At 54.5% G+C, this 27478-nt stretch overlaps 5 protein-coding genes across 17 annotated transcripts; 2 read left to right on the top strand and 3 right to left on the bottom strand.

Moving 5' to 3' along the window:
• The first annotated feature begins 347 nt into the window (after positions 1-347).
• On the top strand, positions 348-13877 carry lrch1 (leucine-rich repeats and calponin homology (CH) domain containing 1). 10 transcript variants are annotated; one of them, XR_009715733.1, is made up of 21 exons: positions 352-1074; positions 3978-4122; positions 4214-4340; positions 4435-4540; positions 4893-5029; positions 5162-5277; positions 5377-5467; positions 5534-5639; positions 5745-5791; positions 5938-6017; positions 6081-6158; positions 6238-6315; positions 6405-6450; positions 6550-6619; positions 7244-7353; positions 7427-7564; positions 7632-7709; positions 9361-9473; positions 10164-10563; positions 10702-12485; positions 13097-13877. XR_009715733.1 is itself a non-coding variant. In XM_061287027.1 (18 exons), exons 1-18 carry the CDS (start codon positions 846-848, stop codon positions 10603-10605), a joined length of 2442 nt encoding a protein of 813 aa, XP_061143011.1. In that variant the 5' UTR covers positions 352-845; the 3' UTR covers positions 10606-10649. The 10 variants fall into 10 exon arrangements, 4 of the variants coding, with proteins under 4 accessions (XP_061143014.1, XP_061143012.1, XP_061143011.1 ...); XR_009715732.1 differs by having other exon boundaries at positions 351-1074; positions 5534-5791; positions 13287-13877; XR_009715731.1 differs by having other exon boundaries at positions 351-1074; positions 5534-5791.
• Positions 10909-13101, bottom strand: esd (esterase D/formylglutathione hydrolase). Of its 3 annotated transcripts, none has more exons than XM_061287033.1 (9): positions 12901-13101; positions 12352-12419; positions 12168-12256; positions 11956-12054; positions 11762-11886; positions 11565-11684; positions 11394-11492; positions 11156-11323; positions 10909-11048 (listed from the first exon to the last, which is right to left on the bottom strand). In XM_061287033.1, exons 2-9 carry the CDS (start codon positions 12417-12419, stop codon positions 10968-10970), a joined length of 849 nt encoding a protein of 282 aa, XP_061143017.1. In that variant the 5' UTR covers positions 12901-13101; the 3' UTR covers positions 10909-10967. The 3 variants fall into 3 exon arrangements, with proteins under 3 accessions (XP_061143017.1, XP_061143016.1, XP_061143018.1); XM_061287032.1 differs by lacking the exon at positions 12901-13101 and adding an exon at positions 12523-12746; XM_061287034.1 differs by lacking the exon at positions 12901-13101 and adding an exon at positions 12534-12746.
• A 2714-nt stretch (positions 13878-16591) lies between the features above and the next one.
• Positions 16592-19971, top strand: LOC133159811 (5-hydroxytryptamine receptor 2A-like). Its single transcript, XM_061287181.1, has 3 exons — positions 16592-16970; positions 17663-17863; positions 18460-19971. Exons 1-3 carry the CDS (start codon positions 16592-16594, stop codon positions 19194-19196), a joined length of 1317 nt encoding a protein of 438 aa, XP_061143165.1. The 3' UTR covers positions 19197-19971.
• A 53-nt stretch (positions 19972-20024) lies between these two features.
• sucla2 (succinate-CoA ligase ADP-forming subunit beta) lies at positions 20025-25185 on the bottom strand. Its single transcript, XM_061287180.1, has 11 exons — positions 25052-25185; positions 23776-23971; positions 23081-23180; positions 22842-23004; positions 22350-22478; positions 22053-22191; positions 21814-21975; positions 21541-21683; positions 21334-21454; positions 21164-21252; positions 20025-21075 (listed from the first exon to the last, which is right to left on the bottom strand). Exons 1-11 carry the CDS (start codon positions 25133-25135, stop codon positions 21001-21003), a joined length of 1401 nt encoding a protein of 466 aa, XP_061143164.1. The 5' UTR covers positions 25136-25185; the 3' UTR covers positions 20025-21000.
• Positions 25186-25688: 503 nt separating this feature from the next.
• Positions 25689-27402, bottom strand: med4 (mediator complex subunit 4). Of its 2 annotated transcripts, none has more exons than XM_061287059.1 (7): positions 27155-27402; positions 27002-27068; positions 26669-26839; positions 26495-26552; positions 26327-26413; positions 26099-26230; positions 25689-26028 (listed from the first exon to the last, which is right to left on the bottom strand). In XM_061287059.1, exons 1-7 carry the CDS (start codon positions 27208-27210, stop codon positions 25853-25855), a joined length of 747 nt encoding a protein of 248 aa, XP_061143043.1. In that variant the 5' UTR covers positions 27211-27402; the 3' UTR covers positions 25689-25852. The 2 variants fall into 2 exon arrangements, with proteins under 2 accessions (XP_061143043.1, XP_061143042.1); XM_061287058.1 differs by having other exon boundaries at positions 27180-27394.
• Between the last annotated feature and the right edge of the window lie 76 nt (positions 27403-27478).

The raw sequence follows: 27478 nt of genomic DNA, 5'->3' as shown, positions 1-27478 counted from the left end.
ATCAATATATTCCAGGCAGCGCCTTGAATGCTAAGCAGGCCTCGGGGTCAAAGGTGAAAAGTCTTGACAGGAAGCAGTGCGCGTGAACGAGCGCGTCCGCCATCGCAAAGGTGCCAGCTCTTGTTTGGACGGCACATTGTTGCCGAATCCAAGGGGAACAATTGTTTGGCAGCTTGAGAAGCCGGACGATAGCGGCAAACGGCCACTTTTGTTGGAGGGAAGCAACGTGCGGGAGCAAAACGAAACGTAGGTATTGGCTGACATCTAGTGGACGAGCCGGGGACAGCAGAGCAACCGGAGCAACAAGTGGCCGGAAGTGGCCGGAAGTGGCCGAGTCCACGCACCAGCTGACATGCTTGGTTTGGGTCGGTGCGGTCAGCGGGATATGACCCCGCCCCGAGCGCAAACATTCTTTTGTCTGTGTGTGGTGTCACCACAAGGGGAACGAGAAGCATGGAAAAACCTAGCGTGAGCGAAATGCTTCAAACGATACGCGGTTCACGCGCGCACGCACGCACAGCCAGCGAACACGTAACGCAGCTGGCATCCACCAGATGTCGCCATCGTTCAAGTTTTACCCCCATCTCCCTCGTAAGGCGCATGCGTGGTTCGCTCACGTCCACATTTCCCCAAGTAAGCCTTGAGTGGACGAGGCACTTCCGCTCGTTGTATTTTGAAAGGGCGCCGAGCGGACGCGTCGCGGATGTTTTCTTTTGGCCGTTGAGTTTGATGCCGCTCGCTCGCACAGCATCGACGCGGCAGGAAGCGGAGCTACGAGCAGAGCCACGAGCGGACCGCTAGCGACGGCCAGCAGCGGCAGCAGCAGCAGCAGCAGCAGCAGCAGCATGGCGACGCCAGGAGCGGAGCCCCTGCTCGGCCAGCCGGTGGCATCGCCGCCGCCGCCGCCCGGCCACATCGGCGCCAACGGCGGGGCCGCGCCGCCTAACAGCCGCGGCTTGGAGCGAGCGCTGGAGGAGGCGACGCTCAGCGGCGCGCTCAACCTCAGTGCCAGGAAACTCAAGGAGTTCCCGCGGACGGCGGCCGGAGTCGACCTGAGCGATACGGTGGAAGCAGGTGAGTGACTGACTGACTGACTGACTGACTGAGTGAGTGTGAGTGGGCGTGGGAGGGCTGCCAATGGCGTGTGCCTTCTCGTGGTATCCCCCCCCCCCCCCCCCCATCCATCCATCCATCCATCCATCCATCCATCCAATTTTCGTCTCTTCCTGTCTGTAACGGCTTGCCAACATCCACGGGCGGTCAACGTGGGAGGTGTGTGCCGTCCGTCAGAAAGGCGCGTCAGGCTCCCTCAGTCACGGCCGCCGCCGCCAAATGTTTTGTCAACAGGGGATGTGGGCGGAGCTTGATGTCTCCTCTCTAACAAAGGCAACTTTTTCCTTTCCTATTTGATGGCTCGTGCGAGCTCGATTGCAATTGGCGCCCCTTCAGGTAAGCCTGCTTCCAAAAGCACACGACGCACGCTACGTTTTCAATAGCAGTCGTTCATTTGCCCTGTTCATGTCTTGCAATCATTTCAAAAGGTCAGCAAGAGCCAAACATCAATGGCATTTGATGCCTGTGAAATGACACTGAGAGAGAGAGAGAGAGAGAGCGCTGCTTTGTAGAACCGTTCGAGCGAGCCCTAATAACGGATACTATTTTAGAAAAGCGTACGGAGGTTGGTGACGAAGCCAAGTGGAGGACATTACAGGTGTGTTCTTCAGATGGATGGCTGCAACGCACGCAAAGCCTGGGGTGCGGCCTCAGCTAGCCCAAGCAGCAGCAGCAGCAGCAGCAGCAGCAGCAGCAGCAGGCAAAGCTAACATTGGCGCCTGCCTGCCTTTGCATTATTTTTGTCATTTGCGGAGGCGGCAAATCTTTGGCTGGGGAGAGGCGCTAAGCAGTCCTCTGGCCTGCTAGCTCCGGCCGGCCGGAAGCTAGCCCCCGAGCCAGCCGCGGGAAGTGGGCCCACCCCGGCCGGCCGGCCGGCCGGCTCATTGTTTTCCGGAGGCCATCTTTTCCTCCGCCGGAAGCTGAGAAACAGCTTGAAAGTCTTGAGAGCATTGCAAGGGCAAACGGCAAAGGGTTAGAGAGCGGCAAAAGCAGAGAGCACCCCGAAGGAGCCGCGCAGGTTTGCTTGCCGCTCAATTGCGTCGGTCAGGCCCAGCAAATAAATCCGTGCCGAGTCAGCTCATCGTTTGATTTCCGAAAGGGCGTCGTTTTGAGGGGGAGGATGTCATCCTCGCTCGTTTGCTTTGTGAAGTATTAAAGGCTTGCCTTGGCTTTGAGCGGGACCATTTTGCTTCCTAAAATGAGTCTTGTGCCATTTAGGAGCAATGGAAGCTGATTTGGAGCCCATTTGAAAAGTTGAGCTCTGAAATGTCATTGAGTGTTGTTGCTTTTTTTTAAATGTCATTCCAATGAGTCTCCCCGGGTACATTTGGAGCCAAATATGCCCGGAGCAAATTCGCGAAGGGAAAAAAAAGAATAGCCAGCGCGCCGCCGACGTCCGTTTCAAGTGAGAGCTATTTTTGGATGCGACGCAGCTCATTCGACGCTCGCCGGCAGATTGGGCCGGCCAGACCCAAAGACGTGAAGGCGGCGGCGGCGGCGTCTGCGACTCGCCGCCGTCCATCTCCCCATATAAAGTGGCGCGGCGTCAGACTTTGTCTCGAGGCTCACGCAAACGCGCCGTAAAAAGCGGCAGAGCGAGATTAGCAGACGGACAGGGCCGCCTCCAAATTTCATCTTGCTCTCTTGAACAATCTTCCGGCTCAATTGACCAAATATTTCGGTGATCGCATCCACACTTGATACTGATGCAGCTAATGTATCGCGCGCGCACACACACACACAACCCCCCGTGACCCACATTTTACTCCGCCTTCAGCAACCTCGTGTGTGTGTGTGTGTTTTGACATGTCTGGTTCCCAGCACCCCCACCCTTCCCTTTTCTACTTAATCCTGTCAATTTCTTGGTGGCCTTTTTCATGGTGTCTTTTGTAGCACAAATTAAGAGCAAGCAAAATGAGAACAAAGACGTAGCGACTGCAAGCCATCTCCCCGGACGGCCGGCCGGCCGGCCGCTGCTCCGGTTTCTCCTCGTCCTACTTTTCCGCCTGGCAGGCAGGAAGGCAGGCAGGCAGGCGCTAAAGTGGGACGGATAAGGAATGACGGCTTGGGCGGGCGCGCTTCTCCCGCAAACAGCAAAGAGCCCAACCCGTGGTGACGTCACATTGGCAAATGTTCCATTTGGGCTCTGGAAACGGCCACGTGTGGTGTGGGCAGATCTTTGATGTTGCGTGGGTGCCAACTGCGCCGACACATTTTGACATCTACGTGTAGAAATTGGAGCGAGTGCAACGACGTGTTTGCACGGGCGGGCAGCACGAGCGCCAACCCACGTTCTCCCCGCCGCTCATGCGAGTGGACTCACTCGGGTCACGTGACCCTCAGCGCTACTCCGCTGCGGCCTTCAAACGTTACCGCCTGTTCTAAAAATACACTTGGAGGTAGGTAGGTCTGCGTGCGTGCGTGCGTGCGTGCGTGCGTGCTGTTTGAGTGCGCACAAATGATTTTGCTCTCAACTATTTTGGAGAAAAAAAAAATGGATTTTCTCCAATTAGTTTTGCAAGACCCATTTTGAATCTATTTTGAAATATTTGCCAATGCTTGTCTTGAAAGACAAAAAAAATGGAGTTCCGGACCACAGGAGAGGTGGAGTGGAGAACGACAGACAGACAGCAAGGCGCAGTCGTGTTGTTGTCACGCTTTTGCCCGACCGACCGACCGACCGACTCTGTTATTATAGGAGAGGGAGGGAGGAGTCTTGGCGTTTTCCTCAGGATGCAGCTGCCTCTCTCTCTCTCTCTCACACACAAGCAATACGTGCCGTGCCGACCTTGCAGAATTTCCACGTGCTGCAGCATTTGTATGGCCCGTTACAAGCGTGCGTGTTTGCGTTATTGTGCGTCCAGATTTGTCCAAGAACCGTCTGTCGGACGTGCCCTCGGAAGTGTGCCACCTGGTGGCCTTGGAGAGCCTCAACTTGTACCACAACTGCATCAGAAGCATCCCGGACGCCGTCATCAGCCTGCACTCGCTCACCTGGCTCAACCTCAGGTGTGCAAACTAGGGCCGGCGGCCTCATTCCGCCGGTTCCGCTCCTTGCTGATTTGGAGCCAATGACGGACGGCTTGCTTTGTCCTTTCAGTCGCAACCAGCTGAGCTCGTTACCGGCCTGCTTGTGCACTCTGCCGCTCCGAGTCCTCAACGCCAGCAACAATAAACTGGTCAGCCTGCCCGAGAGCGTCGGACAACTGCGTCGCCTCATGGAGCTGGTGAGCGAGCGAGCGTACATACTCTGGACTCCTCCGGCGCAGCAAAGGAAACGTTTTTGAAAAGGCGCTTTTGTCTCCCCCCCCCGACCGACAGGACATTAGTTGTAACGAGCTCACGACCCTACCGCCACACATCGGACGTCTTCGGGCCTTACGGGAGCTCAACGTACGACGGAATCTGCTCTGCGTCCTTCCGGAAGGTCGGTCGCCCGCCCGGGTGCTGCGACGGACGGAAGCGCTTCCGCTAACCATCCTAACACCTCGCACGTTGATAGCGTTGTCCCACGAACGCTCGGGCGGACCAGCGCCAGCTCTCGTCTTAAAGCCGACAACGGACGACCGATGAAACGCTAACATTTGCTGTACGGGAAGTGACACGCTAACTGTCGCTACGCTAACGCACGGCAGGATAGAAACCCGAGTCTGGAGATGCTGGGGTTTTTATCGTGTGCCTTGCGGTCGAATGCTATGCTAACAATTGATGTTAGCGTGTAGCGAAATGACTGTTGCTTACGTTAGCAACGCAGTGGCTAACGGCGCCGTTGCGTACAGACCTGGCCGACCTTCCTCTGGTCAAGTTGGACTTCTCGTGCAACAAGGTGTCGAGCATTCCGCTGAGCTACCGCAAAATGGCGCGGCTGCAGGCCCTGCGCCTGGAGAACAACCCGCTGCAGAGCCCGCCGGCACAGGTAGCGCCATTTTCCCCCCTCCAAATTCGACATCAAAAGTTTGGTCTGTTTTGGTCCGTGCAACCAAAGAGGTGAAAAGCGTTTGGGGTGGGGTGAACCTTGTGACAGGACTAAATGTCCCCCTCCCCTCAGATCTGTCTCAAGGGCAAAGTTCACATCTTCAAGTATCTCAGCACGGAAGCGTGTCGCAGCGACAAGATGGCCGACGCGCTCGACCTGCCCGTCGTGGAGCGCCTCAGCCTGATGCGGTGAGTCGGGCGGGCGTTCCCGTAAAACAAAAAAGCCAGTCTGATGCCAAAGTGGCCAGAGAGTGGGAGAAAGGAGCTTCATTTGCCTTTCCCGTGCAGCGGCGAGGACTCGGAGCAGCAGAGGAAGCAAGACAGCGACTCGGGAGTGGACAGCGACGTCGGAGACAAGAGGCCGCTGTCGGCGACCGAGGTCCGCTCCTTGTGCCGACCTCCCTTTTCTTTCTCCTTGTGCAAGCGCGTGTGCATATTTTGCCAGCCGTCGGACGAAGACACGCTGAGTCTCAACGTGCCCATGAGCCACATCACCGAGGAGGACGGACTCTGCAAGGACGACTCCAGCGAACACGTCAGCTCCCTGACGGGTACACGGGCAATTCGGTCCAGCCCGATGGCTTGCTTTTTTGCCCCTTTCTTTTGCACACAAGCCAACAAAGCGCACGGAAATGGAACGTCTCGTGTCCGTGCAGATCCCAGCTCGGAGGCGGCGCGTCTAACCGAGGAGAGCCCCAGCGAGGTGACTCGGCCGTGACAATCACTTGATGACTTTGATAAACACAGAGGAAACGATTGTTACGTGACGTCACCGGATTACGTCCGACGTGGCCAGAAGGCGTCGTATCGGACAAATGGCGTTTTGAAAAATGTGGCCGTGGCTTTCAGGGCCAGACGGCGGCGACGGCGCCAGACTCGGACGAGCCGCTGCGGATCGACGAAGACTTTCACTGGACGTCAGAGCACGAGTGAGAGAAACTCGCTTAGCCAGATGTCCGTTTTGACAATATGGATGATGAATACGGTTGCAGGTCAAAGGTGACGGGGGACGACTCGGAGGTGATCGGCCAGCTGAAGGAGGCCGCGGAGCTTGTGCGGAATCCCGGCAGGTAGGCATCCTCGTCCGTCCGTCACCCCCCCTCCCCCGAGGTCTTTGCCGAAGTGTGCCCCGTCCCGTGTGCGCCTCAGAATCAACCTGGAGCAGGAGGAGCTGTGCGGCGTGCGACTGTACCCGGTGGAAAGGCTCACGGCGGACCCCTCCGTCAAGTAAGTCAGCCCAGTGAACCCTGTGATGATGCATTGGGGTGACACTAGCGGGCCTTTTTGTTGACCCCCCCCCCCCCCCCCCCCCTCAGCGGGCAGGACAGCGACGATGACGACGACGGCGGCAACGCGCCAAAGGTAGGAATTTAGTCCCAGAAAGAACTCAGTGACTAGGTGACTGGACCAATGGTGAACATCGGCTGAATGTACTGCTCTTCTCTTTTTTTCCAACCGTAGCGACTGAACCGTTCTCCGAGCAGACTTCCCACAATGTCCGCTGCGCCCTTTGGACTCAAACCTCGCTCGGGTGAGTTGTAAAGCTGAATACCACGCCAAATCAAATCATCACGCGGAAGTCCGATCCGAGGGTTTTGACGGTCTTTGGATCAAATTTGTCAGTCTGAGCATACTGTGCTAATTGCTAGCTTGAGTTGACTTGCGTGGATCCGTAGCGCTTATGTGGGGCCTGCTGAGCATGTGACTTGTGGCTAACCGCTAATGTCAGGCTAACGTGGCTCTTTGCTGTTTTTTTTTGTTTGTTTTTTTTGTTCTTTTTTTTTTGTGTTTATCTGTGCCGTCTGGTGTTGTGGCCTCCCGCCCGTTTTGCCATCTTCCCATTTATTTGCAATGATCCCCGCATGCTGGCAGCCCCCTCCTCGCTGCCCTGCTCGCCCCCTCTCTCCCCCACCCGTCTCTCGCAGGCCCCGCCCCTCTGTAGCCGCGGAAAGGGAGGCGCGCCCCAGTGCGGTAGGTCCGGACCCGGCGGGCGGTCGGCGTCCCGACCGGAAGGCTCCGCCGTCCCCGGGCGCCTCCCAATTTGCAAAGCAGCAGCAGCAGCAGCCGGCGGCGGGATGGAATGACTGGCTCGCTCTAAATTCAAAAGCTCCTCCCTCTTTTTCTACTTCTCTGTCCACTCGGCCTTGTTGTTCAGTGTTCCTACGCAGCCATAAGAGTGTGGAGTGTGTGGACCCGCAGTTCACCATGAGGAGGAAGATGGAGCAGCTGAGGGAAGAACTGGAGCTGATGGAACAGCTCCGAGACGTAAGCAGCCGTCCCGTCCCGCCTCAGTGTGAGTTTTTGGATTTGACGCTCGCCTTCCCTCTACTGGCCGCAGAGTATCGAGAGCCGGCTGAAGGTGGTGCTTCCCGATGACCTGGGCTCGTCGCTGATGGACGGCGTGGTGCTTTGCCACCTGGCCAATCACGTTCGCCCGCGCTCTGTGGCCAGCATCCACGTGCCCTCGCCCGCCGTGGTAGGCCCCGCCCCCTTCGAACTGCGGAACGCCTCGACCGAGCTGTCTGTCCTTTCCTTTGCCGCAGCCCAAACTCAGCATGGCAAAGTGTCGCCGCAACGTGGAGAACTTCCTGGACGCCTGTCGGAAGACGGGGGTGCCCGAGGTGAGCTCACCAAACAAACACGGTCCTGGCGGGAAGGCCGAGCGAGGCTTTCGCATCCTCTGTCCCGTTTTGGGGACTCCAACCCGGCAGCGCTCGGCCTTCCTCGCAGGATGTTACCCTCGTGTCGTGTCGTGTCGTACGTGCGCGCGTGGCTGCTTCATCCATCCGAGCGACAACTTCCTGTTTGTGCTCACTTTTTTTTTTTTTGAACTCTGCTTGTTTCTTTTTATTTACCCTTGAACGTAAACTCAGTGGCACAAGTGCTGGCTTTAAATGCTGCTGTCAAGCATCTGCACCTGCTCTGTTGCCAACTCCTGCGCTTACATGTGCCGCTAAACTGCTGAGGACAAGCTAACGGTGCTAACGCGTGTCGAGCTTGCTTGCCACACGCTACACCACTAGCATGACTGTTGTCCTCCTAGCCGGCGTGCTCGCTGGCTGCAAACGCTCTCTAGTCGACAACTAGCGCCAAACACCGTGCTAACTTCCTGCTAGCTGGCTTCAAAGCACCCATGCTAACAGACTGCTAGCTTGCGCAGGCCGGAAGCTCCCCACCCGCGCTAACACACGCACGGCCGGCGGCCCGCTTTTCCTCGCCGGTCGCATCGGGACGAGGAGGAGTCTGACGTCCTCCTCCTCCCGCTCCCGGTCAGCATCCGTCCCCGCTGGTCGCCATGGTTATGCGCATCTCTGTCGCCATGGTTACCGCCTCTCTCTCCTTGCTCCCTTTTTTTTAATCTCTTACCTCTTTTTTCTCTTTTCGCTGTCCGCCTGGATTTCCCACCTTTTTGTCGTGGTGGTCTTTGTTTCTTCCCCGTCCGTCCGTCCCTCTATTCTTCTCTTGGGTGGCCAGTCTTCTCTGTGCTCCGCATATGACATCATCCAATGCCGCCTGCCACCCCTGTGCGCCACGGTCAGGACGCTGGTGGGCGGGAAGCGCTCGGAGGCCATCCGACCTCTGAACAAAAAAGCCGTGGCGGCGGCGGCGGCGCCGCCGGATTCGGTGTCTGCGTCCACTCAGACCCCGCCCGCGGCCTGGCGGTGGTGGGACCTGATTGGCTGCAGCCTTGGCCACCTCTTCTGCCTGCTGCTGCTTTTCGCCGTCTACCTTTGGAGCGAGCGGACGTAACCGCGGCCATGGGGAAAACGCGGCCCCGGGTTTTGGCACAATGGCAACCTGGAAGGAGCCCAAATGTCAGGCCTCCGACGTCAAGCAAAAGCGCTCGCTTGCGCAGGTCCAAATGTAACGCTAACGCTCGCCTCATTGTTAGCATTGGCCATTTAGCATTCCCTTTGAGTGTCTTCTGACTTTTGTATGAATTTGTGCTCACCTTTTTTTTTTTTTTTCTCAACCTGAGCCACACAATGGCGATGGAGCACAATCCCCCCAGAAGGTCTTAAAAGTCTTTCCTTGTATTGCGCTTTTGCAACAGCCTAAGCAAAGCACTTGAGCCAACATAGCACATAGTCAGAAGATAACATGCAATCACGGCAACTGTTGAAGCCATGAAAGCCAAGCCTCCGTTTGAAAAATGTCAATTTTGTGCTGTGTTGTGCCCTTCCAAACTGTCAACTGGTGTTTGTAACAAAGAACCCATATTGACCGAACATTTGCATTGAATTGTGATGTGTCGTTAATCTTTTGTCAAAGGTGCCGCGCTCGCCCGTTGCGGAGCGTAGCTGCCCGCTGACGTCATGCCCGGCCGGAGGCGGAGCTGTCAGAGCAGTGGGCCATGTGGCAAAGCTCAAGTTCCAATCCAAAAAGTAGCCGCTTGAAGATGAGCAAAATCCAATCTTGAAAAGCAAAGTAGCCTCAATACCACTTTGAACACCCCCAAATGAATCAAACGCTCGGCCAATTTGAATCTGAATGGGAAAAACAAATCCAATTTCCACCTCCTAAACTGCTCCAAAAGCCTCCCAACATTAGGTCTGAAAACAGTTTCACCCGGCTGGCCGGCTCCAGCCTCCCTCCGTCCCTCCCTCCCTCCCTCTGCGGAGTTTGGTGTTCTCCCTGTGGCTTTTCCAAAACATGCATGGTAGGTGAATTGAGCACCCGCTTGGTTGTACTGCCATCGGCTGGCGACCCCCGCCTACTGCCCAAACCCGGCTGGGTTGAGCTGGGCTGGGCTGGGCTGAGCTGAGGATAAAGCACTTGGGATGAGCGAAACACGGGATTGGCAGAAACCATTGCATTGACTCTTTCTATACAGTAGGTGGCAGTATGCTCCAAAGAGAATTGAGCATGTATTAAGAATGGTGGTAGAGCTAAACAGCAAGTCATTATTGAGCGGAAAGTAGCTTAGACCATAAGATAACATTGGGGTAGGCTTTGGAACTCGGGTTTGGAACTAAGGTTGGGCTTTCCAATGAGGGATTTCAAATCAGGCTTTTGCTTTGGGTGGGGAAACAGGCAAATGAGGCTTTCAAATTGTTTGCCCTTCATTTTTGCAGGACAAGCTGTGCCTGCCACAGCACATCCTGGAGGAGAAAGGCCTTCTCAAGGTCTGCGCCATGGTGCAGGCCTTGCTGGAGCAGAAGGGGGCCGCACCGGGAGCGGAAGCGCGTGCCTGACCATGACGCCCGCCACCAAGCGGAACCTTGGTGGCCCGCCGCTAAAGGCAAACTTTGGGGGACAAGGCTTGTTTTTCCAGGACTGAACTTGAACTGGATAACGCCACATTGGTGTGCATTGAAGATGACGACCTATTTTTGCCAAGTCTATTTTTATCATCATCATTGTGTGGATTTTTGCAAGGACGTTTGTAGCACCTCTGCAAACTCCCTTTTTTTCTTGGCCCAGAAGAGCAAAATACGGCACGGCGGCAAGCTTGGAGTGAAACGTGCGAAACGAGTGGGCAACCTTCCAAATATTTGCCTGCAGCTTTATGATTGATTTGCTACATTAGCAGAAAATAAAAGCTGACTATCAAATGTTAAGTGTGGTAAATGGCACACTTTGATGTCGAGTACGTCTTTTGTGACTTTCCAGGTGGCGCTAGTGAGCCCGTTGACACTGTCGCTTGGGACAGCATTAACACGACAAGAGCAACAAAGGCAACTACACCAGTGCCACTCTGATGAAGGTGCAAGTACAAGCCCAAACATGGCAGGTAATTAAACCCAAATATCTTGTTTGTGATGAAAGAACCAGTTCAATAATTGACACGTGAAAACAAAATGAACAACTAGCAACAAAGGCAGTTGAGGAAGGACTTTTATTGCTAATGTAGCGAAAGCGGACGGGTGTTGGCATGTTCAGGCATTGAGGAACTTGGCGTGATGCTTGATATGGTCGCCGATGAACGAGTAGATGAAGAAGTAGCTGTGGTCGTAACCCTGCGGACAGGACAGGACAGGACAGGGAAAGGAAAAAAAAAGTTAGAAGCCTTTTAACATTCAAAGGGGCACTGTCAGCATTGTGCAACAATTTGGCTACGACTGACAGGCTGCAGGCGGAACACCACGGGGATCTTCTTGTCAGAGCAGACGGCGATCAAGTTGTCGGGCAGCAGCTGGCCGGCCGACAGGAACTGGTCGTCGCGGCCCTGGTCCAGCAGGATGTCGAGCGGCGGGCCCGAGTAGCCCGCAGCCAGAACCGTGGCGTCGTAGGCCTTGGGAGAGAGAGAGGGAGAGATGTTGGCGTGACGCTCTTTGGCTTCAACGCTTGGGCGGCAAACGTACCTCCCAGGCGTCGCGCTGGGGGCCCAGGTAAGCGGCGAAGGCTTTCTGCCCCCACGGGCACTGCGTGGGGTTGCAGATGGGAGCGAAGGCTGACACCGCCTGGGCAAACACCAAAAAGCCCATTGGGCATCCGAGCGGATGGCCGTCCGGCCCTCCTCAAGCAAGCTGTACCTTGTACTTTCCAGGGTTCTTGAGGGCACAAATGAGCGCCCCGTGGCCACCCATGGAGTGGCCGCTGATGGACATCCTGTCGGGGTCGGCCGGGAACTTGTCGTTGATCACTTTGGGGAGCTGCGGGCGCCGTCAAAAAGGGAGAAAAGCCACGGCGCTTGTTGTTTCAAGGACGGCGCAAAAGCCTGCCACCGTACCTCCCGGGTCACGTAGGAGTACATGCGGTAGTTGCTCTTCCACGGCTCTTGGGTGGCGTCCACGTAGAAACCGGCGCCGCTTCCCAAATCCCAGCTGTCGTCCTCGCCCTCCACGCCGCAGCCGCCTGGAACCCACGTGCGGCTAAACTTGAGCAAAGAACACGGCCGGCATCTCAACACAGCACAGCACGTACGCGGGCTGGTGTCCGGCGCCACCACGATGATGCCGTTCTCGGCCGCGGCCAGCTGACTTCCCGCTTTGGTGATGAAGTTCTGCTCGGTGCACGTCAGGCCTGGAAGACAGCGCTGGGCGTAAGGAGGCTCAAAAAGCAAACAAATGTCTCTGATGAGATGTACACCTGCCTGGCCCGGTTCTAATTCAAACGAGGCGACCTCCGGTTCTCACCTGAGAGCCAGTACAGGACGGGACACTTCTGCGTCTCCGCCTTGGGCGGCAGGAAGATGGCAAACTTCATTTTGCACTTGAGCTCCACGCTGCAGCGACAACCACGAGAAGAAGGTGAGCCAAAAGCCAAAGCGAGATGACGACCTGCAGTTGCGTCGGCGACAAACGCCGGCCGCGCCCTCACCTGTCATGTTCAAAGACCTTCTGGAAACCTCCTGCGCACTTGTTGGAGGACACCTGAGTGAGCGCCATCTGATGGTGGGACCGAGCATTGCGTTAAGGTGCCACAAGAAACAAACTGACATTTAGCAGACAAAGGTAAGTTTTCATGCAGGACGATTTGAAGAAGGGACACCTGGAGCAAACCTTGAGCTTTCTTCCTCGTTACGTTGGAATGGCAAAAATGACCAAAGTCACGCCAACATCTATTGAACATGTGGCTAACCCGATCCCCGAAATAGCGGCTCATGCTGTCGCGAATGCAGCCAGCCAGCGAGCGAGCGCCGGCCGGAGCTAGCCGAGCGCCCGAGCGAGCGTCGAGTACACCGAACAGCAGCGAGTGCCTGTCACTGCTGCACATGCGCAGCAAAGCGACGAAAAGCGGACAATGAAGTTCGCGTAAATAAAGTTAGCTTCTTCCCGGGAATGAGCGCCAAATAGTTGGCTTCTTTCCGGTGCCTCTCATTTTGCAGCAATGGCGGCCGGACAGCTGCCCGGACGGGACGGTACGTACCTTGAGAGAAGACGCCGCGCGTTGCTTGCAAATGGCAAACCGAGGTTGTGTCGCTCGCTACAAACATGCAAGGTAGCCAGCTAGCTAGCCAGCCAACCAGGCCTATCCAGAGTCCACAATAGCGTTGGCTCGTGAGTGAACAATTCGTTCCAAAGCACGAATCTTTCACTAAAGTGATTCGTTCTTTTTCTTTCAGTTCATATGACTCCAACCAGTAGGTGTCGGTAGCGCCCAATGGAGCTGGTGCCACCTCGCCGTAAAACAAAACGAAGAAGAAAATGACGTCACTTCCTGTTCACGAACGAGTCGCGCATTGCATTTCCCGTTCACCAACTGAACGGAATTGTGAGTGAAAGAGTCACTGAGTGAGTGATTTGCATTTCCAGATCATCGCGAGACCGGATCAGTGAGGGAACGAATCGTGACTTTCCCGTTCACGAACGAGGCAATGCAGTTGACCGCCTGGCTTCCATCCCGTGCGTGCATCAACGCATCAGTCAGTGAACGTGTTGCGTCGTCTCCCTCCTGGCGTGGACTATGGAAGGCAGAATGTCGATTTGCCAAGGAAAGCATGAAGCACTCACTGAAACACCACTTCTCTCATGCACCTTTTCTCCAGCTAACTTTATTGCAGTGCTTCTCAATTATTTTCTGTTACGCCCCCCCCCCTAGCAAGAAGAAAACTATTCGCGCCCCCCCTCCCCACCGTGACTATCCTAACTTGTCTTGTAAGTCGTAAAATGTTGCACTGTCGCAAACGTGACAGAAGTAACAATGAGAGCGCCACTGCCCCCTGCTGTAGTAAACGCGCAATTACACTTTATTCTAGTACTGCCAAAAAAAAAGCCTGTTCCCCAGGGTCACACGCGCCCCCCAAGGGGGGCGCGCCCCACTATTTGAGAAGCACTGGCCTAGGTGACTGATTCACAATTTGGTTTTGTCTGATATCAGAGATTAAATAAAGAAAACCAACTGGCTGATTGATTTGTTTTAATTGAGAGGAAAAAAAAACAGCAAAAGCATTTCACTAGCTGACCAGGAGATGGCGACAGCGTGGCATCTGAAGACCATGGATTGTTTGTTCTGCTATAGCCTAGGTGACTGATTCACAATTTGGTTTTGTCTGATATCAGATATTAAATATAGAAAACCAACTGGCTGATTGATTTGTTTTAATTGAGAGGGAAAAAAAACAGCAAAAGCATTTCACTAGCTGACAAGGAGATGGCGACAGCGTGGCATCTGAAGACCATGGATTGTTTGTTCTGCTATAGCCTAGGTGACTGATTCACAATTTGGTTTTGTCTGATAATAGATATTAAATAAAGAAAACCAACTGGCTAATTGATTTGTTTTGATTGAGAGAAAAAAAAAAACATCAGCAAAAGCATTTCACTAACTGACCAGGAGATGGCGACAGCGCGGCATCTGAAGACCATGGTTCGTTCTGCTATGCCGGTTTAAAAAAAAAAAAAAAAAAAACGTAATTAGCTAGGGGTCAAAGGTCAAAGTTTACGGTTCAAAGTTCACCCAGGGGTCAAAGGTCGGTTCAAAGTTCACGGGGTCATGTGCACATTTTCGACTTTTAACTAAAAGTCACCCAGGGGTCACCACGGGGTCACCACGGGGTCACCACGGGGTCACCGCGGGGTCACCGCGGGGTCACCGCGGGTTCAAAGTTCAGGGTTCACTTTTTTTTTTTTTTTTTTTTTTTTTTAGGTTAACCTTTATTTAACCCAGTGCTTCTCAATTATTTTCTGTTACGCCCCCCCCTAGCAAGAAGAAAACTATTTGAGAAGCACTGACCTAATAACAGGTAATAAAGTGTATTATCTTGGAAAACATGCTGGTATGCGGCCCCAAGGACTAGAGCTTAACACCTGTGACGTTTGACCATGATATTTCCCTAATCAAGTGGCCTGTTATTAGGTACACTTGAAAATGGCGGTGTACCTAATGGAGTGTCCGTGTGACGTCACAAATCAACCAGCTAATCAGAGAGTGGGGGTGAGGGTGGGTGTGGTACTTTTCACTTTCACTTAAGCTTTTTCCCTAATGAAGTGGCCTGTGATTAGCTACACCTCATGGACACTTCAATATGTACACTGCACGAGGTAAAAAAGAAAGAAATGAATGAATAAATAAGAAAGTAGAGCGAACGATTCTTACGAACCGATTCTAAAGATTCAGTTCACTTAGAAGAACTGCACTGCACATCACTAGTCCACAAGTCCAACCAAGCGCTGCTGGGCTGGCGTCCCTCTGGACGACGTCACAAGGGCGCCGCCGCAGCGCGTCTGCGCGACAGATTTTCCTCAGCAGCCAGCAGATGGCAGCAGAGCTCAACGAGGCGACCTCTTCTCTTCTCTTCTCAGTTTGTTTTGAATGGATTTAGGAAGAATCATGGACGAATATGGATAGAATAGATCTTTATTTGTCATTGTAACATCATCTATCATCAGCATCTGCCACGCGCACTTTTTCATCAGCGGTTGGATTCCGTCCGTCAGACTTTGTCTTGATCTGATTCTCGCGCACCTCTGAATGCAATTTCAAAAAATAACAACTACCACATGCTGGAGGAGCTAAGAAGGAAGGAAGAAAAAAAAAAAAAAAAAAAAAAGAGAAAGTGTGCCAATTTAGCCAGTGGCTGTGATTGCACCACGTTGGCATTTGATGACATTGTTGCTACGTTGCCTACTACTTGGGTGTGACAGGTCAGCAGGCCTGATGCCGGCCGGCATCGCCGTTGCCATGGCAGCACGCCCAAGAGTCGCCCGGGGCGTTTGATTGACAGATGGTATTTGGAGGAAGTCGGAGGGGGTGGCCGAAGACTGTGAGTAATAAATACGCAGTACAGGTTGAAACCTGACGTAATCTTTGCCACCTTTTGCGGCGACCTCCTCGAAGGACCGAGCGGCAACAAGAGACGAAACACACAGAGAAGCACGTCAAACACCGAGTCTGGAAAAGAAGGACACTTCAAGACTGGAGTTACGGAGCATGTCAAGAACTTCACAAAGGACGTGGAGAAAAGCAAAAAGCAGGATACCTTTGGATCCAAGTGTCGGACCAAACGAGACGGGAGGGTCGGACGGACGGATGGTGACGAGCCAAATGGATGGATGGATGGATGGATGGATGGACAGACAGATGGATGGACGGATGGATGGACGGATGGATGGATAGACAGAGCAACTGGGACGAATAAAGGAAGGAAGTCAGGCTGGCTAACTACACCTGGAGGATGTCCGCTTTGTGCACCTGCAGCCAGAGAGCTCGCTCTGCTGCGCCGAGTAAAAGAGAGCGAGGGAGGAGGAGGAGATGGGGGAGGAGAGGGAGCGCCCACTTGAGAGCCAAAGCCAGCAGCGACGGGAAGGAAACGACAAGCGCAAATCCATCTCGGATCTCCCACCCCAAGCTTCTGGAGGATTCTAGTGGATCATGTTTGGCAAAGTCTCCGAGCAACAGGTGAGGGTGGCGGAGACGTGGAGGTAGAAAGGCGGCAAAAGGTTCATTTGTCCTTTGGAGACCTCCAACTGAAAGCATCTGGATGGAAGGAGGAGAACAGCAGGCGAGGATGAAGACTACGAACGAGTGAGTCGTCCGTCCGTTCGGCCGGCATCATGAACAAAGTCATCATGAGCCCAACGCGGCCACGTTTCCCGGAGCCTGGGCGCCCGGCCACAGCATGAGCCTGCGCGGTGGCGGCGGTGGCGGCGGTGGCGGCGCTGGCAACGTGTCAGAGCTCATCTCTCAAAGCCGGCGGATCCCGGAGCCCCCGCACGGGTTCCGGACGGGCGACGCCAGCCGCGACGGCTGTCCTCACGTCGGGAACGGCTCCGGCGATCCCGGCTTCTGCCGGGACGAGGCGGGCAAAAATTGGGCGGCGCTGCTGATCCTGGCGGCCATCGGCATCACGGTGACGGGCAACCTCCTGGTCATCCTGGCCGTGTCTTTGGAGAAGAAGCTCCAGAACGCAACCAACTACTTTTTGATGTCTCTGGCTGTGGCAGACATGCTCTTGGGCGTGTTGGTCATGCCGGTCTCCATGGTGACCGTCCTCTACGGTGAGCTGACATTGGGTGACTCATTCTGGTGGCTCGCGTGGCATCACACGTTTGCCAGCTCCACCATGCCATCCAAAGCCATCTTCGGAGGCAAACTTGAGCTTTTTCGTCACGCCGTTCGTTACCTCGTCCAATCCGACCAAGTGCTTTGCTGCCCTCTTGTGGCATCTCTTCAGTATTGTAAATGTTGCGTAGCCTGTCACTCGCCTCCTGCTGAGTGACTCTCGGCAACTTTGATGGGTCCAACGGTCGCTGGCCTTCGGTTCAGAAAGAGCCCTTCCTTCCTTCCTTCCTTGCTTGCTTCCTTGCTTGCTTCCTTCCTTGCTTGCTTCCTTGCTTGCTTGCTTCCTTGCTTGCTTCCTTGCTTGCTTGCTTCCTTGCTTGCTTCCTTGCTTCCTTGCTTCCTTGCTTCCGCTTTTCCACTTCCGCGTTTGTCCTAGCTGCTTGTCGCGATAACAAAGTATGAGCGCAGATCAATTCCTTCCGTTTTCTAACCTTTGCCAAACGGTTTCATCATTTGAACAACAAAGTGAATGGCATCTTGAAGTGCTGCCATGGCAACACGCACGTCGTAATCTCTTGCACGTTGCGTTGCCGAGCTGGCGAAGGCTTTCTGCGTTTGGCCGCGTTTGAGGCTCTCGCTTCGTCCTCCCTCCCTCCCTCACTCCATTTGTCCGTTGTGCCTCGTTCAGATTACGGCTGGCCTCTCCCGTCAGAGCTGTGTCCCGTGTGGATCTACCTGGACGTGCTGTTCTCCACGGCGTCCATCATGCACCTGTGCGCCATCTCGCTGGACCGCTACGTGGCCATCCGCAAGCCCATCCACCACAGCCGCTTCAACTCGCGCACCAAGGCCCGCATCAAGATCGTGGCCGTGTGGAGCATCTCGGCCGGCGAGTGCTAGCGCGCATCCAGGCGTTGGTCGGGACAGCCACCCGCCCGCCCATCTGCGGTCGCCACGTGTTAGCATAACATCTGTTAGCGCATCCGTACGGTTGCCACGTGCGCTGGCTGAATGAATGTGTGTCTGGTTGGTGCGCACAGATGCTTTTTTTTTCTTTTTTCCTTCCCGAATACGCTTTGGTCACGTCGCGTCCACGTATGAAGGACGGATTGGGTCAGCATCGGCAAGAATTTCTTATGTTGGCCGAACAGCAACAAGTGAAGGACACGAGCGCCGCTAATGGCTAGCGTCGGCTCGGTTGCCGTGGCAACCGAGCAGACACTTGCCATGCTGCTTGCTTGCATGCATGCTTGCTCGCGCCAGCGCTAATATTGTTACTGTTCACACTGGTGTGGGCGTGCGTGCGCGCGCGCGCGCGCGTGCACAGCCTTTGTAGCAATCCAATTCGAGTGACACTAGCTCCTTTGAAGCAGATTTGGACCAAATGTTGAACCCTAACCCCAAATCTGCATGACAATGTCCAAAGCGTCCAATTTTGCCCTGCTGGGCTTGTGGCTAACAACCACTTTGATTGGGTGTGCGCAGGCATCTCCACGCCCGTCCCGGTTCTGGGACTGCGCGACCCGTCCAAGGTGTTCAAGGACGGCAGCTGCCTGCTGACGGACGACGGCTTCGTGCTGGCCGGCTCCTTCGTGGCCTTCTTCGTGCCGCTCACCATTATGCTGGTCACCTACTTCCTGACCGTCCGGGCCTTGCGCGACGAGGCCGCGCTGCGCTCGGGGCGGCCCAGGTGGGGGGCCGCCGCTGCCGCCGCCGTCACCCTGGGCTTCTTCTCGCAGGCCTCGCTCCCCTCCCAGAAGCTGAGGCGGCGGGAAGCCCTCTTCGGGCGCCGGACCGCGCAGTCCATCAACAACGAGCAGAAGGCATCCAAGGTGCTGGGCGTGGTCTTCTTCCTCTTTGTGGTCATGTGGTGCCCCTTCTTCATCACCAACGTGCTGGCGGCGGCGTGCGAGGCGCCGGCCTGCGACGACGCCCTGGTGGCGGGCCTGCTCAAGGTCTTTGTGTGGGTGGGCTACCTGTCGTCCGCCGTCAACCCGCTGGTGTACACGCTGTTCAACAAGACGTACCGCGCCGCCTTCCTGCGCTACCTGCGCTGCCGCTACGCGCCGCCCGCCAACAAGCCGCTGCAGCTCATTCCGCTCAACACCATCCCCCCCATGGCCTACCCCTCCGTCGGGGGCGGACGCAACCCAGGCCCGCTACCCGATTTCTCCCGACGACTCGGCCCGCAGACTGGAGACGAGGACGAAAGCTGCGTGTGAGCCCCAAACATTTGGGCAAGGGAAAGAGGACGAAAAAACGAGGACAACAAAGAACATGATCAAGAAAAGGCAAAAGTCCGGAAGAAGAGTTCGAGTGAGGGACGTGTGCACCGCTCGCGCAAAACACGCGGCCGCTGCGCCCTCAAAAGAGCCCGAGCGCCCCCATGCTCGGGAGAGGAGAGCCTAAAAGGCACGAGGGGCCGGCCACGTGCTGGAGCTGCCAAAGAACCCTCACTGCAGTTGTCAAGGAGACCAAATGTGCTGTCTGCGATGACTCATTTTTGCCACGCTACCATGTGACAAGGGGTGACTGGAGGAAGGGGGGGCGGGGGACCCCGGCTTTGCAAAGCGTCGCCTAGCTCCCCGTGTCTCTCCACCACCTCCTCACGACGTCACAAACATCAACACGAAGAAGCTGGCCGGCAGCTTTTCTTTTTCCCCTCATCATCATCATCATCGTCATCATTTGGCCCTGGTTGCACTCGTGTGCCCAATTCGGCTGTCAAAGCAGCACTTGAGCTAACAATGTTGGGGAGTGCGTGCGTGCGTGCGGCCCACCGTTTTCATCTTCTCCCAAAGGGGAACGTTGATAATCCATGAACGCCAGCGTTCACCCATTCGTCTTAGGCCTCGTCTTTCTTCCCCGTCAAATCTCGCAACTCTTCAATGAACCATTTGTTATCTACTGATGTCAATATTGTGATTATTTTTAAAGGAAGAGGGTAAACAATTGTGGTTTGAAATCAATGGGTTTCTTTTTCCCCAGCTCCCAATTGCATTTTGCGTCTGACACGCTGCTCATTCGCGTTCCAACACTTGCACGCCTCCTCGTGTCCCATCTTTATTTTTCGCAGAAATATCTTACAGAGGCAGAACGTCGTCACTTTGCTTATTTACATGTCATCTTGCGTGATGGAAACAAAGAAAGACAAAGAGACAAATTCCCAAGTGGCGTGATGGCAGGGGGGGGGGGGGGAGGGCACATGGCGTTCACAAGGTATCACCCCATCCGAGAACGAGCGGTGGCCACATCTGGCGTTGCTATTGAAAGTTGGCAGATGTTGGGAATATTTCAAGGTGCCAAATAAATAAAGACATTGAGGAAAAAAAATCCCTGGGACGACAAGCGGCGCCCGACACCGCGACCACTTTTTCAATATTGCAAACACTCCAAGTGGAGAAAGATCCAACGGGGAAGCGCAACTGCAGCGTTTGCTTGGAACAGACAAATGAAAGCGTTGCGGCCTCCCGCCCAATAGGGTGCCGTCCGTCTTTGAAGGCAAAAGACATTTCTCATTTCAGATCCCTCCCGCAGGGTAATTTAGCGTTGCGACAAGTCCATTTTTAGCTTAAGCGGAAGTTCCATTACAGCAGCGGTGAATAATTCACCAGGAGGAGATGGGTGGCGAGAGCCGGCGCCGCCACAGACCCACCGGCCGGGGAGGAATCGAAAGACAAATGGGACCTTAAGCACAGAGCTAAATGGGAGCTAGCGCATAACCTTCAAAGATGGCGCGACCGTTTATCAGTGTCAAGTAAGGGGGGGGGGGGGGCTAGTGGCGTCGTCTTACAGCCAAAATGCCTTCCGTGATCTTCATTGGGAAACAAGCAGCTGCTGTGTGCGAAGCTGCGTCCAGTGAGGAGCGCTAGTGCGGTGGAGTGTGTCAACACGGGCGGGGAGGGAGTGTGCGCATTAAACAGACGGAAGAAAAGCTAAAGGGGTGGTGAAGGATGCCCGCCGCCATCAGGCCACAGAGAAGGGGGAGGGGCTACTTGGGGGGGGGGGGGGTGCTTGCTTGTAGCATCAGATGGGAAGCTGGAAGGTAATGTCCACTTGCGCTTCCTTCGCCAGCGAAACGATTTCCGAAAGCCTCACCACCTGCCGACACATGCGCGAGCTTGGTGCGGCCTTTTCTCATTTCTCACATCTCGTACATGTCTGCGTGCGTGCGTGCGTGCTCACGTACCATTTTCGCAGCTTCGTCCAGGTCATCGCAGGCCAGGATTTTCAGCGGGCTGGCGGCAATCAGAGCTTTGGCGTCATCCACACGCGTGCCTAGTGAAGAGCGCCCGCCGGTTAGCGTGGAGCCAGCCCTATCCACCAGCCCGCGTCGCGTTAAACATAGACGTTGGGCACCTTGCAGTCGCACCACGATGGGGATCTTGAGGTCCAGGTCACGGACGGCCATGATGATGCCCTGGGCGATGACGTCGCACCTCATGATGCCTCCGAAGATGTTGACCAAAATGGCCTGAACCTGCGGTAGCGGAAAGCCGTGGCCCTTGAGCGAGCGAGCGAGCGCGCGCCGCGGTGGGCGCCCACCGCGCTTTGCGCCAGCCGCACCTTCCTGTCGGACGTGATGAGCTTGAAGGCCTCGGTGACCTGGTGGGCGGTGGCCCCGCCCCCCACGTCCAAGAAGTTGGCGGGCGTGCCCCCGTGCAGTTTGATGATGTCCATGGTGGCCATGGCCAGGCCGGCCCCGTTCACTAAATGACAAGAGCAAGTCATCCCCGGCTAGCGGCAAGGAAATGAGCTTTCCGCGCTAGCAGCCGGGGACGGAGGGAGGGAGGCTCCTGTTAGTTTGCCCCGAGCCACGTGTCCCACTTTCGAACGCACCCAGGCAGCCGATGGTTCCGTCCAAGCCGATGTAGTTGAGGTCGGCTTTAGCCGCCTGCCGGTCGCGCGGGTCCTCCTGGGTCCAGTCTTGCAGGTCAAACACCTTCTTCTGCCGGTAGGCGGCGTTGGAGTCAAAGTTGATCTTGGCATCCATGCACATGACTGCGGGCCCCAAACGGAAGAGCCTGATTGTCGCGTGCGCCTGGCGGCGCCTGGCTGTATGTGGGTGTCACGCATACCAATGCCCGAGGAGTCCTCCACCATGGGGTTGATCTCCAGCATGGACGCGTCGTACTTGATGAAGACGTTGTAGAGCTTGATCATGTTTTCGGCCGCCTCCTTCTGCAGCGGCTGCGGGAAGCCCATCTTCTGCGCCACCTGCGGGCCCGCAACGCCGGCCGCTAATTACAATTTCTTACGCAAGACAAAGTGCGGCGAGCCAAAAGGGCAGCACCGAGGCGCAAGATTACAAGGCTGTCATAGCAAAATACAATTGCAAACACAAAAGACGGACAGGCATGTTTGGTGAAGCCCACCTTGAGCGCCTGCTCCATCTTGATGCCCTCCACGATGTCGATGGGCTCCTTGACGATGGCGTCGGGGTTTTCCGCCGCCACGTCCTCGATGTTGACGCCACCCTGCGAGCTGCCGATCAACACGGGGCCCTGCGGCAGAGGGCGGCTCGGCTACAAATGCGCACTGCGGCGTCAAGGCCGCCAGCTTCTTTTGTGCTTTTCTAAAAGTCCAATATTGGATGGGTACTAGTCTGAATCTGGCCGGCCGGCAAGCTCCATTGGCAAACTCTGTCATATGCTGCCATCTAGCGGTGCCACTGAGCGCAAACTGCTTGTTGGCGCTCCGATCGGCTTGACATTTATTTTCATTGTCATCAAATGTTCCAGTTGATGATCGAAAATGGGCCTTTTTTTTTTTTTATTTTCTAGCAACGAAACGTTTCCTTTTGTCATCGGGGGAGATCAGACTTGGTCTCTTCTCATGCCGGCAGTTTTGTTGCGTGTGGGCCGTACCTGGAAGGACCTCTCCATGGTGATGGCGAAGTAGTACTCCCGGCGCGGGTAGCGCCGCTCGCAGATGAAGACCTGGTTGCAGATGCGACCCGCCTCGCCCGTCTGCTTGGTGTACAACTTGCGGCCAATCATCTGGGAGGAAATGTCCCGCGCCTCCTCGGGCCTGCCGCACGTGCACGCACGCCACCATTAAAAATAAGCCAGTGAGGCAGTGAGACGAGGGCGGGAAGGGGGCTTACGAGTAGACGATCCGGACGCCTCCCTTCAGTCCGCCCTCGAACGTTCCTTTTCCTCGTCCGCCTGCCAGCACCTGAGCCTTCACCACCAGGTCTTTGGAACCTGCCATGCACACGCACGCACACACACACACATTTGTAAATAGCAACAGTGCAGCATGGTCGAGAGATCTGAAAAAGTGGAACTTCATTTAAATGATACGCAACAATTATTCCCCCCAAAATGAATTTGTTTTGAACTCCTTATTTCCCTTGCAGACACTTTTTGCCTCAAATATAACCAAGATAAAGCAAACAATAAGCATGTTGTTTTCCTGTATTTTCTCAAAAATTCTAATCTTCGGTTCAACAACAAAAAGAAAAAAAATTGAAATTGGTTTTAGAATACTACTACAAATATGACAAACGCAAATGTTGTGCATTAACTGTCGGGGATACAAATATGTGCTGGCGTTCGCTGCTCTGTCTCTTTGAGTCAAATCGACAGCACGGCTGAGGCCGCCAAGAGCCGGCCGGCCGGGCGCCATGTTTGGCAGCGCTAACGGCTTTTGAAGACACACGCACGTGCTGACTTGCACGTTCACGTAGGTTGACGCTGATGATCCCGTGGGCTGAGCCGAACGAACGCCTTTCGTTTTCTTGCACGGCAGAGGAGCCGACGGCGCAATTTGGTCGTTTTGCTTTTGCTCTGTACTGACCGATCTGCTTGGCAATGGCGTAGGCCTCATCCGAGGAGCCGGCCACCATGCCGGCGGGGACCGAGATGCCGGCGTCCTTCAACAGGCCGAGGCTCATGTACTCATGGAGGGACAGGCTCCTCCGTTGCTGCTGCTGCTGCTGCTGACACGGCGCCGACGCGTGGCCTCCCAGCAGACCTGAAGAGCCCGCCAGAGCCTGGACACGCACACAGGGAACCGCTAACAACGAGGCGGGACCAAGTCATTAAGGTTTCGTTACGAGCACGATTTTGGGCGAGTGACGTACAGCATGCTCGATCGCAGCAGTAACTTTGACTGTTACTTATTTAGCAATCATCTGTTGAAAAATAACAATATGTAGTGCAATTAAAATGCAAATGTTTTCCTTGACATGATGAATAACTTCGATAAATCATTTGGATGAGAATATTGATCAAATTATTCTGAGAAGCATTATTTTCGCCATAATGGTTACATAATTGTCTCAGGTTTTTTTCCATTTCCAAAAATATAATTAGCCTTCATTGTCCTTATTGACTAGTCACGATGCAAAATATTGGGGAAACTAAAATAATTATGATCGAAAGGGCGGACTTCCATCTTTACATGGGATCACAACTTGGCTGGTGGTGAATTCCAAAAGGTCATGTACAATTGGCACCCAAATAGAATTACATTTTTTTAAAAAGATTTGTTTTTTTCTTTGTTTGCACAAAAAAATATTGAAGAAGAGAAATGATACCGTGAATAAGAGGTATAACAAAAACGGAGGTACCGCACCCCCAGAAAAAAATATTTTGGACGTAATATTGAGGGGGGCGGTGGACGCTGCTGTATGCTAAAAGAGCAAAGCACCTGTGTGATCAATCCCGACAGTTGACAGTCCTTGTTGACGTTTACGACCATGAATGACGACATTTGCTGATTTGCGTTGGCTGTGCTAAGCTATGCTATGCTAAGCTATGCTATGCTGCGGTGACACATTAAGCTCACGTGCATGGAGGACAGCGGTCCAGCTAACTAGCGAGAGTTCACCAGCATGCCAGCTCGCTGCGCACATCAAATGCCAACAAAAAGCAGACTTTTGTGCGGCTATTTAAGAGTTAAAGCTAACGACGCACTGCTTAGCGAATAAAAGGAACTAGCAATGCGGCTAATGTCCGTTTGACCCTGTCACTTCAGCGGCTGCTGTGGCGGTCAAAGGAGGCCGTGGCGGCGAGACTCAAACGGCCGCCCGGCGACCGAAGCCTTCACTCGCAGCTGCTTAAAAGCTCACCTTGGAAGCGGCGCTAAGTGCGCCTCTGGGCCCCGAGTTCCTCAGGCTTGCCGTCAAGCGGCCGCAGATCAGGGACGTCGCCATGTCTGCTTGTTCGGGGATGCCTGGTCGTGCGCATGCGCAGGACACGGCCAATTCCCACGAGTGCCGCGTTCTATGACATAGGACACGCTGAAAATACTCTTGAACCTGATCACTTAGGAGCTTCGTCTCGCTGTCATCTTATGTTAGCACCTTCACCACAACCGGCAGGTGTATCCTGTGAACCATTTCAAATAATGGCCCATGAACCAGAAACGTTTTCAAACTAAGGAAACAAATTACTTGGTGTTCATAAAGGCATCGCGGCCATACAGCACGCAGTTCGTAAATCTTCACAGCCTTTACTCTCATTTTGATCTTAACGCTTCTTCATCATGTCTTCGGAGTTTAGCTCAATTGGCACTACTCATACTTTAGGTCACATAAAAGTTGGTCACTCAATAGACTGTCATTTCCATCATCGTACATAAATGATTTCCAAGTGCCCGTGAAGGAGACACACGTTCTGTTGGTGGTTTATTACAGGAATTAGGTGCTTTTAAATAAGGAATACATTGATGTACTTTTAAAGACACTAAGACAAACAAACATTCAGTTGACTGACAAAGCCCGTTCTTTTATTTATAAATCACAAAATAAACTCCTGTACAAAACACTCAACTGCAGACAAATGGCACAGTCCCACTCAAAACGTTTTATTTACAAACATGAATAAGAACATGACCGACACACACACACGCGCACACACACAGAGGTCTTTCAGTCCGAGTCGCTGCTACTGCTGGAGGAGTCCGTGGACATGGCCTCCACGTCGTCCTCGTTCTCCTTGTTGTGCCCCGGCGGCTCCAGGCCAAAGTCACCGGCGTTGTGCGGCGGCGGCAGCATGCCGGCCGACGACTCCGTCGACTGCCAGGGGTAATGCGGCGTCAGCACGTCTGCGCGCGGGGGACACGCAAGAGTTACAAAGTGGCAAACAAGATAGGAGAAGGACGCAGATAGGAGTACCTGGCAACCTCCCGGCGGCGAGGGCGTCGCCCGGCAGGTGTCCGTTGACGCCGTTGGTGGGCAGGTTGGCCATGTGGCCCAGTACGCCGCTGCGCATCTCCAGGTCTGTGGGGTACGGCCGCCGCGGATCGCCTAAGAGAGCGCACGTTGTGTCCATTTCCACCTTGCTCTGACACATTTCATCTGGAATGGGCCAAGTTGGCCAAAGAACAGAATCCAAGAGCAAACCTGGGAGCCAGTTGAGCGGCGCGCACACAGCGTTGCTGGCGCTGATCCTGTGCGCGTACTTGATGAGCTCCTCGGACGATATGCTTCCTGTGGGGCCCAAAGCCAATCAGTCAATCAATCGATCGATCAGTCAGTCAATCAATCTGCGGACGGGTCACTCGGGCGCACCTTTCCTGGCACGCTCGATGGATTTGAGCTTCTCCTTGGCTTGGTAAACGGCGGTCGCCTGAAAACAGAGGGACACCGGCCGCTGTGGTGACGAATGGAATTGCCAATGTGGCTTTGCGGCTCCGGATAATGTCATTGTGCGTGCGTGCGTTTGGCGACGGCAGCGGCACGCACCAGGATGTGCTCGGCCTCCTTGAGCTGCTTCTGCAGCTGCTGGATGTCGCTGTCTCGCTTCTCCACCTCCTTCTCCAGCTGCTGCATCTCTTGGTGCACCTTGCCCTGCCGCTGGGCCACCTCCATCAGGTCCTGGAACTCGCGGTCGCGCTGCACCAGCAGCTCCAGGATCTGACCAGCAAAAGTCACAAATTCGATTTGTTGTCATTTTAGTGGCATTACGGAAGGAGGACAACAACCGGAGAAGTGATAAGTTCAACTGAAAACTTCTCAGGTATGCGAGCTTTCAACGGGTCATGTGCGCTGAGGATGTCTGCAGGTCGTGCCCGGTACCTGAGTGTCTTCGCCGGGCTGCGGGAGTTTCTGACTCCGGGACAGAGCCAACATCTCGATCAGCTCCCTGGAAAGGAAAACAGGAGACGCATGGTCAGGAGAGATGAAAGAATGACGACAGAAGCAGCAAGCTAACTATTTCTAGACACCAACACAAAGTGGCGGGATGGAATTTTACCGAGCCAAAACCTCCAAATCGTCCAAAACATTCAGTAGACGCTCTTTAGTCGGCTTCACCATCGCGGCGGTCGCCATGATAGCTCCCGCCACCCGTAACGGAAATGATGTCGGCGAAACGGAAGTGATGAGACGGAAACGATTTCGATTTGAACTCTCATTTCTTTTCAACTGCATGACAGTGATGTGTATTTGGGTTGAATTAGATGCTGCAATCATTCATTCCCATATCAAATAGAGGAAAATACATTTGAAAACACCGCGCGTCAATGACGCAGTTCTCAGACACAAGCGAACCAG

The sequence above is a fragment of the Syngnathus typhle genome, linkage group LG9 (assembly GCF_033458585.1).
Source record: "Syngnathus typhle isolate RoL2023-S1 ecotype Sweden linkage group LG9, RoL_Styp_1.0, whole genome shotgun sequence".
NCBI lineage: Eukaryota > Metazoa > Chordata > Actinopteri > Syngnathiformes > Syngnathidae > Syngnathus > Syngnathus typhle.
This window is presented reverse-complemented; position numbering and strand designations above follow the sequence as displayed.

Coding starts and splice junctions, on each gene's coding strand:
- sucla2 (XM_061287180.1), bottom strand. CDS start 25,135: ATGGCGACGTCCCTGATCTGCGGCCGCTTGACGGCAAGCCTGAGGAAC. Junction 21,976..22,052: donor GGAGGACTCCTCGGGCATTG/GTATGCGTGACA, acceptor TGGGGCCCGCAG/TCATGTGCATGGATGCCAAG. Junction 21,684..21,813: donor CGGAACCATCGGCTGCCTGG/GTGCGTTCGAAA, acceptor CTTGTCATTTAG/TGAACGGGGCCGGCCTGGCC.
- LOC133159811 (XM_061287181.1), top strand. CDS start 16,592: ATGAGCCTGCGCGGTGGCGGCGGTGGCGGCGGTGGCGGCGCTGGCAAC. Junction 16,971..17,662: donor CATGGTGACCGTCCTCTACG/GTGAGCTGACAT, acceptor TGCCTCGTTCAG/ATTACGGCTGGCCTCTCCCG. Junction 17,864..18,459: donor CGTGTGGAGCATCTCGGCCG/GCGAGTGCTAGC, acceptor GGGTGTGCGCAG/GCATCTCCACGCCCGTCCCG.
- med4 (XM_061287058.1), bottom strand. CDS start 27,355: ATGCAGTTGAAAAGAAATGAGAGTTCAAATCGAAATCGTTTCCGTCTC. Junction 27,069..27,179: donor GATTTGGAGGTTTTGGCTCG/GTAAAATTCCAT, acceptor TTTCCTTTCCAG/GGAGCTGATCGAGATGTTGG. Junction 26,840..27,001: donor AGCCCGGCGAAGACACTCAG/GTACCGGGCACG, acceptor TTTGCTGGTCAG/ATCCTGGAGCTGCTGGTGCA.
- esd (XM_061287032.1), bottom strand. CDS start 12,636: ATGAGCCGCTATTTCGGGGATCGGGTTAGCCACATGTTCAATAGATGT. Junction 12,420..12,522: donor AAGCTCAAGGTTTGCTCCAG/GTGTCCCTTCTT, acceptor TCCCACCATCAG/ATGGCGCTCACTCAGGTGTC. Junction 11,685..11,761: donor ACTCCTACGTGACCCGGGAG/GTACGGTGGCAG, acceptor CGGCGCCCGCAG/CTCCCCAAAGTGATCAACGA.
- lrch1 (XM_061287027.1), top strand. CDS start 846: ATGGCGACGCCAGGAGCGGAGCCCCTGCTCGGCCAGCCGGTGGCATCG. Junction 7,354..7,426: donor TGATGGAACAGCTCCGAGAC/GTAAGCAGCCGT, acceptor TACTGGCCGCAG/AGTATCGAGAGCCGGCTGAA. Junction 7,710..9,360: donor GGAAGACGGGGGTGCCCGAG/GTGAGCTCACCA, acceptor CTTTTGTCAAAG/GTGCCGCGCTCGCCCGTTGC.